This window comes from Diadema antillarum, unplaced genomic scaffold (assembly GCF_040938485.1).
Source record: "Diadema antillarum isolate AM-2024a unplaced genomic scaffold, OU_Dant_1.0 seq00000238_RagTag, whole genome shotgun sequence".
Taxonomy (NCBI): domain Eukaryota; kingdom Metazoa; phylum Echinodermata; class Echinoidea; order Diadematoida; family Diadematidae; genus Diadema; species Diadema antillarum.
This window is the reverse complement of record NW_027271285.1, coordinates 488,410-503,297: the sequence shown is the minus strand read 5'-3', so window position 1 is coordinate 503,297 and position 14,888 is coordinate 488,410. Positions and strand designations below refer to the sequence as shown.

The following is a 14,888-nucleotide window of genomic DNA, read 5'->3' as shown; positions in this document are numbered from 1 at the left end:
GCGACTTTTTGTTCGTTTTGTGGCGCACGGTCACATTTGATAATCCCTTCATTGTTACTCCGGTGGTTTACTTCCTTTTTTTTTTGTCGCATTCATCGCACAGCCAGCGCGGCTCGGTCAAGATTAACGGTTGAATACACACTGTACTTCAGAGCCTCTTTTCTCAGTTCACACTTTTCCTGAGTGTGCGCTTTCTTTCCAATATTTATACCGGGTGTCCCAAAAAAAAAGCGGAACGGTGGATTTTCAGTACTTTGCGTTCTGAAAGTGATATATTTTTTGACATCATTAGAAAGAGCATCTTCCGCAAAAGACAATGATACCAAAATCATTAAATTTGGTTCAGTACTTTTTATTCTACGCCAATTTCTGAAAATGCAGTCATTTTCAAATGTCGCCGGATTTTTGCGACTTATGAGATAATAATTTGAGTGCAACACGCGATCCATACGGTGACATTGTGTAAGCTTGGTGATCCATGTCAACAAAAGACACAGCTTTCACATTGGGCACGGGCCAGGAAAAAACAAGTGTGTGTATGTGTGTGTGTGTGTGTGTGCGCGCGCCCAATATCAAAGCGTTATCTTTTATCGACATTGATCAACGAGCTCACACAATTCACCGTATGGAACGCGTGTCGCGCTCAAATTATTATCTCATAAGTCGCCAAAAATTGAAAATGACTGCATATACAGAAATTGGCGTAGAATGAAAAGTACTGAACCAAATTTAATGATTTTGGTATCATTGTCTTCTGTGGAAGATGCTCTTTCTAATGATGTCATATCATTATATCAATATATCACTTTCAGAACGCAAGGTACTAAAAATCCACCGTTTCGCTTTTTTGGGACACCCGGTATAGGTTAAAAGAATCCATTTGAATTGAGTTATACATCATTTTAAAGCTTAGAGTCTGTTCCTTCAGAATCTGCCCTTAACTAAAAATCCATCTCTAGCGACTTTTTGTGTGTTTTGTGGTGCAACTGAATGATTATGTACATATGTACAATACTTATCATTGCATTCAGTTAGTAGTTCATTCAGCCATCAATACATTCATTCATTCCTTCTTTCATTCGTTTATTCATTCAATCTATCAATCAATTAATCGTTTTGAACTTTCAACTTTATTTTCATTTCCATTGAATAAACAGGGGAAATTATATACAATGCATTAGAACCCATTTGTGGTGATTTCAAAGAAAACGTACATCACAAGTAATAATATAAATTCATTTCCTAAGGTATATATATATATATATATATATATATATATAAAGTATATATAATATCGTTTAAGATATTATGCATAATCGTTTAATTCTTGTGATCGTTGCAAGTGCTTTATGTCAAGAAAATACTTTGGAGTTGCCAGCTTCAGAACGTCAATCTTTGCTGGATTTAAATGGTGCGATCGCACTCGGTTTACTCTGCCAGCTTGCTTGCCTAGCGCATTAACCCCCCCCCCCCCCCCCCGCGGCATATGAACCTTCATGCTATTAATTTCTTTGTTAAAGAAGATTCAAGCAATAACATGAAAAGGTCAATGTATGCATGGAGACGAATATATTGATATGCTTTTTGTCAGGGAGAGCACGGTTTTTAGTCAATGAGGGGCAAAGATCGAGAAATCACATGTAAATCACATGCATAATCATATTAATATGAGTTTGTTTTTTTTTTCAGATCACGCGATTATCATTTTCTCTATAGTAAGGAAATGAATAAATGTACTTGTTTTTCAACAACAATTCTGTGATTGTCTGCTGGCTTTTGACCAATTTTTCTGTCTTTCTATAACACTATGTGGGTTTGGGTTTACCAACGCTTGTCGTATTGTTTTAATAAATTGTGTATGTATTTCTATAACAGTGAATGTGGGTTTGTGTTTACCCTCGCTTATTGTACTGTTTCAATAAGTTGCAAATTCATGTAATGCATAAGTGTGGACAATGGCAACAGAAGATCCAAGAAAGTGATACGTTAAAAAAAGATAAAATGACCGTTTGAAGCTAGATCTTGATTTATTAACTAGTAGCTGGACCACAGATATAAGTCATTTAGAGCGATTTTAAGAACAATTTCTCAGTGATGCACTTGTTAATCAACAGTAAATTTTCCCTTTGGCAGCTGCTTACAAAAGAGGCAATTATTGTATGGTTTTATGGCAAAATACTTTAAGGAACAAAACTATGCATCAAACTTGCTTCAGAGGACATATACTGTGCGGCTCCATGCAACATCAATCAATGCTTTCTCGAAGCACTCCACGCCCGCTTCATCCAGAAAGGCGTGGAATATAATATGATATAATATAATACGATATAATACAATATATATATATATATATATATATATATATATATATATATGTAATATATAATATATATATATATATAATTATACATATTGACGTATGGATATGGGCATATACATTGATATAATTATAAAACATAATAAACATGTATGTGTGTATAATAATGGCAAAATCCAAAGGTATACTTAGGCCTATAATGTATTAGCATTACACCATTTCATATAATCATGGTTACGTATATGTAGGGACTACATTACAAGAAGTCACCTTGTATTATTGGACCTAGGTAAAGGGATTAATGCCCTTTTGCAAGACAAACCTTCAAAAGATGTATATATTGATGTGCAAATTTTTAAACATAATCATGTTTGTGTGGGTGTACATAGATTAAAAAAAAAAAAATCATCTAAGTTACCATTGGTTCTACGTTATAATTTCTAGGTTATGACGAGCGAAATATAATTATCTACAGTTATCCGAAAGTCTGGTTGTAGTAAAGACTTTTCTTTCTCCCTTTAGAAAACATGTAACTGCTCAGTTCCCCACAAATCTAAGCTACAACAGTGTATACCACCAAGTATTACCATTTGAGTATTCCTGTGTTGTTATTCAGTATCTCATATTGAATGATACATATTTCTTTGCTTATATACAAGTGAGTATAGACTTTGATTCAGTACACTGAGGGAACATTACAACTAGCACTTGAGGTTATTCTTGACTGTGAAAACAATTTATTCAATCGTAATTTATCAACACAGAAAATGAAGTGAATGTAGGCATCTCTGCTTGTGATTACACATGTCATTTCACTGTAAAGGACGGTATGATTAAAAACGTGTCTTACGCCCTCTATCAGCAGGATTTCCTTGTTCTGGTTGGTTTTGTCTTGGGGTTTTTCTCCATTGAGATCGTATCCTTCAAAGCACAGTTAAAAGCATTATTAACCATTTGAAGATAAAAAAACCCCCAACTTTAGTGCTTCAAAATACTTCTGGAGTAAGAATTAGTAATAGAAACAACTAATGTAAAAAAAAAATAATCATTACAGTCAATAAGTACTTTTATTTGGTATACAAAATGTGAACAATGATTATAATACAGTTGTTTCAAGACTAAACCGTCTGCAGTTATGGTTTATTGAGAAAAAGTAGTGATATCTTCTTATATTTTGGGGCTTATTGCAAAATATTCATATGGAAAAGCGTTTCTTGATACAACTGACCCCATATAAGCATCAAATGTAATAACTCGAATATTTCTTTAATCACTGCTCCCAATGGTAAACTTTACCTTTAAATTTGTAAGGAGGAAATAGTGACTCACTATCTTCATGCTCAGATAGGTTTTAAATCATTTCCAACAACAAAAATAACAACAACAAAAAGACATTTACATACACGTATTGACACAAATCAGTACAATGTTGTAAGAAAAAAGAGAAACACTGTAAAATGACAATTTAGGTCCTGTGGGCTTGCTGATTAAAGCAAAGCAAAACTGAAACAAAGTTGTTGGAATTGGAAGGGAATGTTGAAAAGCAAGGCTTGTATTTTGCAGCTTAATTGTATTCTAAAGCATGACGAATCCTTGTAATCAGTACTCAACAGCAGAAACCATCATAGGACAAAAGGTTGCGAGTAAAATTTCGTCGGTCAGGTGAAATGATTCAGCTCTATCATCCTCTAGTACATTCTATTCATACTTGGTCCTACGCTGAGACTGATGAGCTCTTTCCATGCAGTCATTTACCTCTGTTTCTCTCAGAGGTGTACTTATGTTTTCCATGTTGCGAGCCCTTGCATTTATTGATTTTTTAAGTATTAATCATATTAAAAAGTGACAAATTTTCGGCAGTAACAAGGTATTACGTAATTGAATTATTACTAGGATTCGTTATATTGTCAGAATCATTATGTTGTCAATAAGCAATACCACTGACCACAAGTCTTAAAATCTCCCGAATATAAAAAGTTCAAGTTTATAGGAGATTTAGGAAAATATCATACATAGTCCAGGATATAACACGAACGGTCGAGAATTATGGGCACACGCGCTACACATGAATGGTCCCCATGTCGCCGAATTTTAATAATCTAGAGGAGTAGCCAGTGTCCTCAGGTTAGCACTCTTCAATGTTATCGCCCACACTCAGTTAGATATGAATTCACCACCGAAGCCTTTGCAAAAACTTCATGGTCACATCATTTTGACGCTTTGTAGAATAACATTTTCAGTATATCATATTCTTCAAAATGTCTGTTTACAGTTTTAACAAAGCGCTTTAAAGCTTTAAAATAATACGCCAGACATAGTCAGATGTTTTGCCGACAAGATAATTCGACTTTCTATGAAAGGCCTGAGCTCTTTCTGTTATGTTAAGTGGCCACAACGAATAATTCCCACCAAGCAGCCTTGTGAGCTTTTGACTCATTTGCAAAGCGCTTTTGTTAGAGAAGGATTGTCAGTAAACATCAGACTCTACGTAATCAAAGTTTCCTCACGGTTCACCTGGCTGAGTTTTTACATTTAGTATATTCCCGGCAACGCGGAACAACTGTAATCCCAACTGAACTTGTCACTATGAATACTGCTCCAGCCACAGTCAGGAGATTTAGCGCCGCATGCAAAACGATGACATCGAGGATGAAGGTAAGGAGAACGTCGATTGTACGTAGGACCGTTACAAGCGCTGCATTTTCCGTCTGTAAGGCAAGAGTAAAGCATGCAATCTCGAAGTACCCGAGATACCCTATCGTTATGAGGAAAAAGCGATCCCCAATACAGCTGATGTTTTGCCATTCCCCCAGAATAGTCGTCATGATGGCACCCACGATAGCGATCATCGAACCATTGACCAAGAGAACGAGTTGAGCGTTCACCTTGACTTGTCCCAATTTCCGTAGCAAGACCACGGAGATGGCGTACAGTACCGCGCCTCCGATAGCTGCGAGGACGCCGGGCACGAACGTGGTCGCCTCTCTCCTCATTGAAGAACCACCAAATATCGCTGAGGGTTGAACAACCAGGAAAGTTCCAAGGACACCTAGGCAGGAGAAGGTTGTTTTCGCAACGGTGCAACTTTCCTTGAGGCAAACCCGAGCAAACACAGTCGCAAACAAGGGCATGAGGTTCGTTAGACACTTAGCAGTGGAAATGTCCAGTAATTGTATAGAGTAGAAAAAGCAGGTCATGGATGCAGCTCCAGACAACGAACGTAGAAGTAGGAATGTCCAGACTTTCTTGCTCAGATTAAACAGAGACACCTTTTTCCAAACTAAAATCGGTCCTGAGCACATCACCAGAAACACGCCATGGCAAAAATTGATAAGATTCGCTGACACGCTGTCAGAAAGGAGTTTGACGACGAGTGTCAGCGAAGAGAGCAGTACAGCGGATCCAAGAGTATATATCAGCCCCCTGCGTCGAATGAAGATATTTACAGCAGATTCCTCCTTCGGATCTGTACCGTTTCCGTGTTTCAAGATGCGGGAAACGTTTGCACGAGGCTCAGTTGTTGCCGAGTTTGCCCGTCGTTGTTTGGTAGGTCCCCTTTCTGAAGCATGCGTGAACGGCGTTTCTTGCTTGTCGGGATCAACACCAGGATTCCAGTACGTTTCGGAGGGGTGATTCGCCATTTTGATGGAACCAGACACTATGACGAAATAAGAAAAAAAAAATCTTAAACTTTGCAAGGATATTACATGCAGATAATCGAATCTTACGTTATTTGTCGAACAATCAATTGATTTGAATGTAGTGACGTCGTAATTCTTTATGGACTGATAGTTTAATCACCCTGACAGAGAGAAACAAATGCTGGTCGATTTAACAGGTCCGACATTTTGTCTACAAAAGTTACTGTTGTCCAACAGGATTGCACACAAGCAAACACCCTTCAGAAACTAAGGAGTAATGTAGGTTTATTGCCACTTGGTCAGCTATCAGATAGTCTACTTCCCAGTTCGTCCAACACCACTACGGCTAAACTCATTTAGTATACTATCGTCTAATGCCCAGTTTGGCTAATTATGGTTTCGTCTGATGACCAGATGGTCTAATTGCAATTTTGTCTCTTTGGATTTTTTCACACTTTCTCTAATAAATTGTGGGTATGAAATGGGCATAGTCCATCTGGATGTACACCAACTAGTAATGAGGCTAAGTGGCATTTGGACCAAATGGACATTAAACGAACTGCTTTATCATCGTGAGGACCATAAATATACATATGAAAAAGCACAGTGTGCCTCCAAAACGGTACAACTTGTATACAATCAAACCTGCCTTAGCGGTCACCTGTCTATAGCGGTCACTGAAAAATCCCTTACAGAGAAAAGCCCTCTTAAAGACCCTGTGTATAGCGTCCACCTGTCTAACGCGGCGAGAGGCCACAAATTTATTTCCCACAGTAGATTTTAACCTGTCTATAGCGGCAACAGACCCGATAGAGCCTTAACCGAGCCAATAATTCAGCGTGTTTTTTCTGCTTTGTAGCCGTGCCAGTCTTTCATTGGCAACGTTCAGTGATCGCCACCGCTGCATTCAATCACTAATTCAGCAAGGATATGCACTAGCGTCAAGCTTTCTTCACGAATGTCAACATGCTACTGTTCAACAATAATACTTCATAAACACCGGCATTGTTCAATGCATGAAACACACGTGTGCATACGTATTACACATGCATGCACATGGAAGTACATACAAATGTACTTAAGCTATAGATGTATACCACAATGATACATGCACATGTAGGCAATGCAAAAGAAAGTTGGATGACCTCTCTATAGCGCCCACCTGTCTATAACTGCCACACAGATAACCCTCACAGATAGGCGATGGTAGACACAAAGCAATCACTCAACTTTCGCAAATGGGCGCTATAGGCAAGAAACTCAAGATGGCTCGTCCTTCAATTAATATAACGTCGTCGTAATTTACCTGCAGGTTGAGAACAAAGAAGACGAGATATATTATATTCTTCCCCCTAGCGATTGCTCTACCTAACGCGAGTAGATCTACAGATTTTACACATCCCAGTAGTGACGCTCTGTCAAAATGGGTTATAAGTCGCGTCTGAAGTTTCCCTATATGACGGGCCAATAATGGTTAGGAAGCACTTTCCGGGTCAAGTTTTGTTAATGACGGATTCTGATTCCTCGATGTCTTATCTAAAATGTCAATGTGGAAAAAAAATGAGTTAAGGTACAAGTAATGGATCCTTGAACAACTTATAGGCTTCCTGCTATCAAGGGCCGACACTCAAGCAATCATCATGCTAGCTTCGCCACTGAGAGCAGGAGTCAGTGAATTATAGTCGGTGACGCAATGAATCGATATTGTTGGAGAATCGGCATTTATTGATGTCTGCTACTTTGCAAACGTATTGTGCAGTTCCCTTTTTGGAAGAAACAGACAATCAGTGACGCTAACTACATTTTATCTCTTGCACTACAGCGTTACTAAGTTAAAATTTAAACTGCATGAAAGGCCCTATATAGCTTTTCCTAATGAGTACCTTCACTGAAAAACCCCTTCCAGTTTTAGCATCTACAGCCAAAGAAGCTGACTAGGGTTAAGGAAACTAATTAACTATTATAACAACAGTTCATTCGTTTTGGAATCCATTGACATTGATGTCTAAAAATTCCAAGTACGGCATACGATGCTATACCGGTACATTCATGCAATATACGTGTGTATGTGTGTGTTTGTTTGTTTGTGTGTGTGTGTGTGCGTGCGTGTGTGCGTGCGTTCCTGAGTATGTGTAAACACTCGGTTAGTATTATTATATCCATTGACAACACTGACTTTCTTTCCACTTGAAACCTCATCTACCAGTTACACTGGAAATATGATTGAAGTTGACGAATCTTCTTTTGTATTGGTTTCTGTATCGATCATGAATATTCATGGGAGAGCATCTAACATGCGGAAAGTAGTGGAAATAGAGAAAAGACATAAGAACTGATATAAGCTGGATTTATACATACAATTCTACCTTGCGTTATGAAGATTCATATTTTGATAGGACTAATAGATGTGCGAGTTGTAGTTAGACCATGTATACGAAAAACTGATACGGTAATCCAGTATCTATAGATTATGATTTATACTAGTACGGGTATTATAGATAATATGCAGATAGATCTATTTTAGGATGCAGGACCCGTATATTAGGGTAAAAGTAGTTATACATCATACTAACATATGTAGATAACATACCGCAATGATACCATGATCCATGGTACATGGTAATTTCGACTCATACCATGGCATTGTACCATGGTACATGGTAAGGCGTCGTAAAACCATGGTAATGTACCATGGTTTCACATGTATGGGCGAAATTACCAGGTTCCATTGTTCATTACTATACCATGATATCACCATGCTTTTTTTTTTGTAAGGGTAATTATATTCCCGGTATATCGTGACAGCACTACACCCTATAGGCTACGACCCATCTTAACAAGAGTGAAATCATACTTACGTTTTCGACGGACAGATTTGAGCTTCACTACAGTCTGGCCAAATGAATCGGGGTTCACTTTCCTTCATGTCATCTTTATTGAGACCATTAACTATAGTGCGTCCTGTGGAATGATCTATTGTTTTTTCAGCTGCTATAGAGAGATATCGGCTATTTCCGCTGTCCTGGCGTGGACACTACTAGATATTTTGCTCGTTGTAGAAGATTACCATTTCTAACAGAAGTATCTGGGGTTTAGCCATGAATGCATGAACAGGTAAGCTTTAAAGGAAACCAACACCCAAAAGAGAAATGTGGGGGGAGGGGGGGGGGGGGGGGGGCTCGGGCCCCCACACTTTTTGTGCACCATACAAAGCAATACATAAGGTGTAATCACTTTGGGTCCCCACACTTTTTTTCACCCGGAAGTAGTAAGTGGCACTAAAATAGAAATAGATTGAGATCTTGAAGTATGGCGGCAGTAAGGTTATGTTTCTTCTCTGAAGACGGAAATGACAGGGGAGAAAATTGAGATGAGGTTCTTTTTTTTATTTTCTTTTTATTTTCTTTTTTTTTTTTTTTTTTTTTTTTTTTTTGCTTGTTAGCTCATGAAACCCGGAAGTGGGTCCCCACACTTTTGAAAACGCTGCGCCGGCCCTGTACACTGTGAAAGTTTGAGGAAAATCGGACAATTGATCCAAAAGTTATGATTTTTTTTTTTTTAGTTTTTGGTGTTGGAATTGCTGGAATAGGGGACTAACAGAGGTTTTGATGTCATGTGCGGACATCAATGTAATATACATGGATAGATAATTATGTAGATAGATAAAGGAAATTCCAAAAAGAATCACTTTTTTTTTTTGCATAATGAAAGAGCACTTGACTAAAAGCTTGTAGAAAGCATGGGAAATACAGATTGCTACCCTTAACATATTTATGTCAGTATCAGGTTGGTGGAATGTGTAATTTTCATGAAAAGTGAATTTTTGTGGAATTCCCTTTATATTTTCTATATATTGTTGTCCACACATGACGCCATAATCTCTAGTAGTCTCATCATCTACAGTGTCCAACATCAAAACTTTAACGATTCATAACTTTTGCATCGATTGTCCGATTTTCCTCAAACTTTCACTGATATGTTCTACTAATGTTGCTCCCTTCACTCAATCCACATTTCTTTTCAGGTTTTGGTTTCCTTTAAGCAACGCTGGTTCAGCTCTGCTCTCTATTTTGCTAGCAGCGGCGACGCAGTGTATGTGACAAGCCGTGAGACGACGTGGCACCCGAAGAACTGCGGCGCTGCTTCCAGCGATACGCGATAAAAGGATTGGGCGCTCTTACGATTATCGCAATCAGAAAATTTGCGCCCTCTCTTGGTTTGTCGCAAAATATCACACCAAGGAAAAGGAGACGGAGCGCAGACTTACACCACTTCGTGATTGGTGTGGTGACAGTGTCCGTAAGGCTGCGTTCACATAGAAGTATACTATTCGGGTATTCGGGGCTCGTTTTCGAGGGCACGCGAATAGCTTGAATCGAACGATAGGATTTCCTAACACCGGTTCACATAAGAGGGCACTATTCGAAAGTACCGAATAGCATAGAATAGTACAGCACAGTGTGAATCGAGCTTGTTCGATTTTCTTGCAGCGTATACCGTCTCTCGTTAATGAAATAACGACAATTTCGGTCTGGATTTGCCCTTCAGCAGAAATAAGCAAGTAGACTGACATTCTGATGCAGTTTAGATATTGTTAATAAGATTTGCTGGGATGTAGGAGGAAGAAATCCTCACTGCATGGGATGGTGAGTTGACGGTGCGGGTGATGGTGTACTGGGTGCCCGAATAGCCAATAGCGAATACCAAATACCGAATACCGTATTCAACATCTATGTGAACGCAGCCTAAAGTACGCCACCACTCAGCGTCTGAGAAGATTCCAACAAGAAACGATAATCATGTACGCCGATGAAGGAATGAGTATCGTCGTTTTGTAACAATATATAGATTTTTTTTTCTTCATGCAACAGGTAAAGCATCATGACGCCCCTCATTAACACATCCAGTTGATTCAAGTGTCTATACTACCGATGTATGTCCACGTGAGATATCATCTGTGAGATTCCACATAGACTAGTCACCTATTAGTGTTTATTAGATATTAATTACATTTGCTTATCTTTAAGTTTTCTTTCATTTTGGAGATGACTCAATTGTTTCCTCTTTCTTTCAGCAAATTTTGTTCATCTGCACGTACTAGAAGTTGCACAAATTTATCCAGTGATTAAAGCAATTAATACTTTGTCCTTAAATCTATTTAAAAAAACACGAATTATCAGTGTGTTGTGGGTTTTTTTTTTGCAATCCAATGTACGCTTTTCCAACAGATGTGTATTTGATTCAAGATTCGAACATTCTAATTTATCTTCATCTCTGTCAAATGAACAGAAAAATTATATATAATGTAAAAACTGAGCATAATTATTTGTAATAAATGCAAACACGTAAATTAAAGAAAAAACATGTAAATATGAGTAACGAATGAAGACAACATAATTGTATTTTTATATGATTATACATATGCATAGTATAAGTTGATTAGTGATTAATTAAGGATGGGAATGGAAATGGAGAGTCCCACAACAACAACAACAACAACAACAACAACAACAAAAACCTTGTACAAAATGGGACCCTCAGGAAATACATAAGACGGCGAATAATACAAGGTACAACCCGATATAAAACAATATCAAACGAACCAATTCCAACTGACATGAAATCAAGTTTGGAAGAGAAAAAAGGAGAAAAAAAAAGAAAAAAAATGAAAAATCGGGACTACAGAACATGAAATCGAGGGCACAAATAAACTGGTTTACATGATATGAGAGTAATGATGAAATATAACTTGAATTGAATATATTGCAAAGAAATGTGTGTACACAGTTTTACCGGTAAGAATGCAGTAGAGCAGACATAAAAGGAGAGAATAGACACAATGATAAATACGGTGCAATGACAGGATAATCTGAGGAGGACTTATGTCTCACAGATCATTTTCCACTGATGAAAAAAAAAAGATACACAATTGTTTAATGTATAAAGAAACGATGACTTCGCTGAAATGATGAAACGGACCTTATTCAGTTGTATGTTATAGGATTTCAATAGCAACAATTCTAATTTGTTCTTGAAAAAGTTCAAAGTTTTAGTATAGATTGAAAAAATGCGTCTAAAATTTATTTTCTTGATGTCATGTCATTACCGGCATTAGCTTGTCTTTGAGACCACATTATAGGTATTATTTGAAAACCAATTTCAAGTAACACTGGAGAGCCATATCACTAACATACTCATATGCGCATTTTAAAGGCATAATTTATCGTTTACAAAAGAAAAAAGCCCAGCATTAGTGGTTAAAAATAGTTCTAAAATGTGAGCTAGGGATAGAAACAACCAATGTAAAAATTTGCACCAGTATAATCGATGTTATACAAAATGTGAACAGTGCTTTCTATAACAAAACATTGCCTAGACTATACCGTCTACAGTAAAGGTTTATTGGGGAAAATAGTAATATCTCCTGATATTTTAGGCTTTTATAGTAGGATGCATTTTGATACAACTGACCCTCACGTAAACATCAAATGTGACATATTGAAAATTTTTAAATCACTGCTTCTAAAGGTAAACGGGACCTTTAAGTTAGCTCTTCCGGGGCTAAATTTGCATTGAGTTTTTTTCCACATCATAAAATATTAATAATATGTGAGCTGTTACCATGGCAACATACTTTTTGTCACTGTCAAGAAATGTGTCATGCTGACCTATATCCTAAGACAAACATTCAATATGAATTCCATGAGAATTGGAAGAACACTGATGAAGCAGTTTTGCCATGAAGCATTTTGCCCTATATTTTACCAATAACATGCCGTTACCATGGCAACGCACTTTTTGCCACTGCGGAAATATGTGTCTTGCACATTAACATATTCAGATGAACATCTGTACCTAATTTCATAAAAAATTGATCAAAAACTGTGGGAGGAGTTCGCGACGCAAGATTTGTACCCATTTTTGCACATAATATGTCGTTACCATGGCAACGTACTTTTGGGTACTGTCAAAAAATACGTCTTGCACATCTACAACCCAAGGCACACATCTGTGCCAAGTTTTATGGGAATCGGTTGAAAACTGAGGGAAGTAGTTCGCGACGTAAGATTTGCAACGGACCGACCGCCCGACCGACCGCCCGACCGACCGTCCGCTGATTCCTATATACCCCTTCAAACTTCGTTTGGCGGGGGTATAATAACAAGTGTGGTTAATAATATGAATAAATACTTTTATTCCGATAATTATACCTCTTCTTTTATCGTAAAGTCAATTTTTGCGTACTCATCTATATAGTTTTCTTGAATCGTGTTTTATTCTGTGGAAGAAGAAATTGGAATATATTTCATTGAATTTAAGTTTGTTGACGTGTGTTCATGTTATACGTGAAGGAGACCGGAGTGCATGATTATTCATAAACTTATCCTCACTGACTCACTCGTTGAAATCATGGCATTACACGAGATCGGTCATTAACAGAAATGTTTCGCCAAAATCATATAGGCCCTATACGTAATTGTACTATGTATGTATACATAAATGTATATATGAAGAGTTTGTTTGCAAAAACCGATAAGTCCATTTTTGCCAAATGGAGATATTTGCGATTAAAGGTCAAGAAAAATAAAGAGAATAATAACAAAATTTTTGCTTCTTTTGACCATAACTTCAAAAATATACCTTTATATGTAGTGACCAATATATCATTTAAAAGGTATTACTTTGTACATTATGACAGAGATCGTACTTCAAAATCTTCAAAAATGGACTTATCGGTTTTTGCAAACAAACCCTTCATATATATATATATATATATATGCATATAAATACGTGTAAATACATGCATGTATAACATATTATATATTAGAGAGACAGAGAGAGAGAGGATTACTAAAGGGTCTAGAAATGATAAGAAATAACACAAATTATGTGAAACACCTATATAGCGCCTATTACTGAAAGTTTCTAGCGCTGTATAGATAGCAACAATGAACATCAACAACTATAAAGAAACAAACAGACGCATATATATATATATATATATATTTAGGCGTACATATTACGATTATCACTCCAACGAATGCAATTTAAGTCAATTCAATTTTTTTATTATCCACTTATAGCGTGGAACACCCTCGTCAGCCAAAGACTGGTTTTACCATACATGTTAGAAATACAAGCAGCATACATTCATGCAGAAGTACAAACATACAGCATATGCAAAGAACAATAAAAAAGAAACTAAAAAGAGAAATGCTTAAGGCATTGTCGATGTTCATACATTGTGCATATCAGACGACCTCCTCTACGTTTCAAGTCTTAGAAAAGCCTGCCTCTCGACGATTTTAAATCGTAACCACCCAAGACAACGGAGGATCACATGGGCGTCACCAGGGGGGGTGCGTTGGGTGCGAACGCACCCCCCTTCAGATCCTTTAAAAAAAAAAAATCAGTCTGCGAACGACCTCAACGCCGGACGCTAAATAATTATTCTTTTCTATTTTTTTTATATATTTGACACCAGGGACACACACACACACACACACACACAAAGAAGAAAATCGTCGGCAAAAACAATTCACACTTCTGGTTCTGGCAGCACTGATTTTATACATATCTATTAGTATTCTACAGTGTTTACTATTTATCGACCGTACTGTATATCCGTGCGATACGGAGCACTTATACACGTTTGCACGTACGTGTGCTACTTACAAGTATGTAGGGTCTATGTATACGTTACTTCTGACCAATCCATATTGCCAGCCCAAGAGCGAGCCTTAGCCTCATTTAAAAAAAAAAAAAATGAAAAAAAAAATGGAGGGGCAAGCATATCACTTTGCCCATCCCCCCCCCCCTCCATAATTCCAGAGACGAGAAGATTTTCTTTTTTTTTGACAGAAAAACAAAATGTTACCCCCAAAAAAATATTGGAGGGGCAAGCATATTTTAATCCCCCCCCCATAATT

At 37.4% G+C, this 14,888-nt stretch overlaps 1 protein-coding gene across 1 annotated transcript; it reads right to left on the bottom strand.

Moving 5' to 3' along the window:
- Positions 1-4,827: 4,827 nt before the first annotated feature.
- LOC139729399 (solute carrier family 35 member G1-like) lies at positions 4,828-5,958 on the bottom strand. Its single transcript, XM_071640328.1, has one exon. The coding sequence runs from the start codon at positions 5,956-5,958 to the stop codon at positions 4,828-4,830; it is 1,131 nt and encodes a 376-aa protein (XP_071496429.1).
- Between the last annotated feature and the right edge of the window lie 8,930 nt (positions 5,959-14,888).

Coding starts and splice junctions, on each gene's coding strand:
- LOC139729399 (XM_071640328.1), bottom strand. CDS start 5,958: ATGGCGAATCACCCCTCCGAAACGTACTGGAATCCTGGTGTTGATCCC.